At 41.6% G+C, this 2,877-nt stretch overlaps 1 protein-coding gene across 1 annotated transcript; it reads right to left on the bottom strand.

Annotated features, from left to right (window-relative positions):
* Positions 1-1,803: 1,803 nt before the first annotated feature.
* Positions 1,804-2,322, bottom strand: LOC100757090 (centrin-1). Its single transcript, XM_027403758.1, has one exon. The coding sequence runs from the start codon at positions 2,320-2,322 to the stop codon at positions 1,804-1,806; it is 519 nt and encodes a 172-aa protein (XP_027259559.1).
* Between the last annotated feature and the right edge of the window lie 555 nt (positions 2,323-2,877).

Below are 2,877 nucleotides of genomic sequence, written 5' to 3'. Positions count from 1 at the left end.
CTTGACTTCTTATGTAGATTATGCAGACCCAGACTCAGGTCCTCATGGCTAAGCAGCAAGTAGTCTACCCACTAACCCATGTCCTCAGTCACATGCATCAGATAAAAAACAAAAAACAACAAAAAAACAAAAACCAAAACAAAAAAAACCTGAACTAAGAACATGCATTTGTAAATATTCATTTCATCTAAAAAATCAAACTGAACATGGTGTTGAATGCACATGATCCCCAGTACTAGGAAGGCTAAGGCAGGAGAAATTTGAAGCTAGCCTGGGATACAAATGAAACCTTGTTCAACAAACCCAGACTCAGTTGGTAGAGTGCTTGCCTAGCATGAAGAGGAGGCCCTGAGTTTATCCCCAACACTGCATAAACTGGGTATGGTGGTGGTGAATTCCTTATAACCGCAGCATTTGGGAAGTAGAGGCAGGAAGATTAGAAATTCAAGGTCATCTTTGGCTACATAATGAATATAGGGTCAGTCCAGGACAAAGAAATCCTGTCTCGACAAACTAGGGGAATAGTTAGCTTAATTTCTTTAAAAACTTATACTTTGCTTAGGCCACAATTAAATTCCAATTTTATTCTGTGTTAGCTTTGCATATCCTCTCTCCATACCCCTCAGTAGATAATTTAGGCTTGTTAAAGGAAGACTGGCATGCAATTAAGCTAGAAAACAGCAACCATTGCAGTTAACCACCTCCCAAAGGGAAGCCTATAGACAAGTAACCTAGTACAGAGAGCTAAAGTCTCAGTTCTGTGTGTATGGACATATATGTTTGTGTGGATATGCCCATGTATGTGAGCAGGTACCATCATGCATGCGTGTGTACCACCTTTTTGATTTTGAGGCAAGTGTCTCACTACACAGCCCAGGCTGGCTTGAAACTCATTATATAAACCAAATTATCCTTGAACTCATAGAAATCCATCTGCATCTGCCTTCCTAGTGCTGGGATTAAAGACAAGTGCCACCACACCCAGCCCACTATACTGAGTCAGGGTTTCTCGCTTAGCCTATGACTCACTGATTAGCGAAAGCTGGATAGCCAATAACTTCTAGACATCTCCAAGCCTTGGAGATAGCACGGGACTTTACATGGATGTTGGGGATTCAATCTCAGGTATTCAAGCTTACACAGCAGACACCTTACCATGTGAGTTATCTCCCCAATACCCTTTTGGTTTTTGAGACGTGATCCCTCTCTATAGTTTTCAGGTGACCTGGAGCTATATAGCCCAGGCAGGCCTTATACATTGATCCCAAGTGCTGGGATTATACCTGTATGTCACCACACTCAGCAAACCTAAAGTTTATATTTTATTTTTGAAGAGAAAGCAAGGTTTTATTGAGGAGTATCTGTCCATAATTTAAATAGTTCTTAAGTAGTTTTTCCTTAATTTAAAATAGTTCTACAGTAGCCTCATTATTATCCTTCAGAGCGGTATCCACTTAAGTGAAAAGCAATGGCTTGAATGACCTGAATTCTAACTCACCATACTAGGACACTCACTTGAAGGAATCACCAGTGTATTTATGTTATTTAAAATCACAGAAGTGTCCAGAGAGCTAGTTTTGTTGTAATGATATGGTTGTGGCAGGCTCCAGCCTAGAGAAGATTTATTTGAGGTTATTGCTCTTCAAAATTAAACAACAGAACTCACATAGTAAGTATCCTTACATTATAATTGATCTAGAGGTTTAGAAGCCAACCAAAGACAAATGAGGCAGGAAGAGGAAGCAGACCACACTGTTCTGTTATACTTTCACAGAAGTGGAAGCAGGAACCCCAGGCAGTCACTTAATAAAGATTGGTCTTTTTCATGATCTTAAGAAACTCTTCCTCGTTCACTTCTCCATCGCCGTCACGATCAGCTTCGTCGATCATTTCCTGCAGCTCCTCGTCCGTGAGGTTTTCCCCCAGCTCATTGGCCACACGCTTGAGGTTTTTGAACGAGATTTTCCCGGTTTCATCATCATCAAACAACCTGAAAGCCTTCAGAATTTCTTCTTTGGTATCTTTCTCTGCCATCTTCTGAGTCATTACAGCCAAGAAGTCATTGAAGCTGATCTTTCCTGTGGCCTCTTTGTCTACTTCTGAAATCATTTTCTTCATCTCTTCCTTCCTAGGTTCAAAGCCTAGTGCTCTCATGGCCACTTTCAATTCTTTCACGTCGATGGTTCCGCTCCCATCAGAATCAAAGAGGTCAAAGGCTTCCCGAACTTCTTGCTTCTGGTCTTCCGTGAGCTCAGGCTTAGGACCCACCTTTCTCTTGTAGCTGGTGGAGGCCACATTTGGCTTCCTTAAGTTGGACGCCATCTTCCACCACGATTGGGTCCTTAACGGCGCCCTGCCACCCGCGTGTGTGCTAGGTACCCCCGCTATTGCGCCTGCGCCAGCCCCTATGCACCTAGTGTCTGCACCATAGAGCCCTGCCCCATCTTAGATGTTATTGACATTATAATCCACAGTTTCCTCACTTTGACATTCACTTTCTGCAAGTTGATACCAGCAGGCAAGAACCTTGCTGTAGCTACTGTTGTCTCTACAATGCAGTTCTTTCCAAGCCTTTGGTTTGTGTCTGCAGTGCCTTGTGTGTATTTATTTGAAAGTCTGAAGCTCCTTTTTCATACTAATTAAAATAACTTCCTTAATCTGAAGCTACCTAAGGACAAAGGTGGGGTAATCAAGATTGAATTGATAACTTGGTATTAAATTCTAAAAAGAAGGAGGGAATACTCAGATCACACCATAAGATGGAAGCAATTACATGGAAAATTTAAAGAAGTTTGTCTCCTGACATTATGTTTAACCATAGTAAGAGTTTTCTGGCAGTTTCTCAACTCTGAAATGTAATACCCAGTAGAATTCACT

Source organism: Cricetulus griseus, chromosome 2 (genome assembly GCF_003668045.3).
Source record: "Cricetulus griseus strain 17A/GY chromosome 2, alternate assembly CriGri-PICRH-1.0, whole genome shotgun sequence".
In the NCBI taxonomy this organism is placed as follows: Eukaryota; Metazoa; Chordata; class Mammalia; order Rodentia; family Cricetidae; genus Cricetulus; species Cricetulus griseus.
The sequence above is the reverse complement of the archived record's forward strand: the minus strand, read 5'-3'. Positions and strand labels throughout refer to the sequence as shown.

Coding starts and splice junctions, on each gene's coding strand:
- LOC100757090 (XM_027403758.1), bottom strand. CDS start 2,322: ATGGCGTCCAACTTAAGGAAGCCAAATGTGGCCTCCACCAGCTACAAG.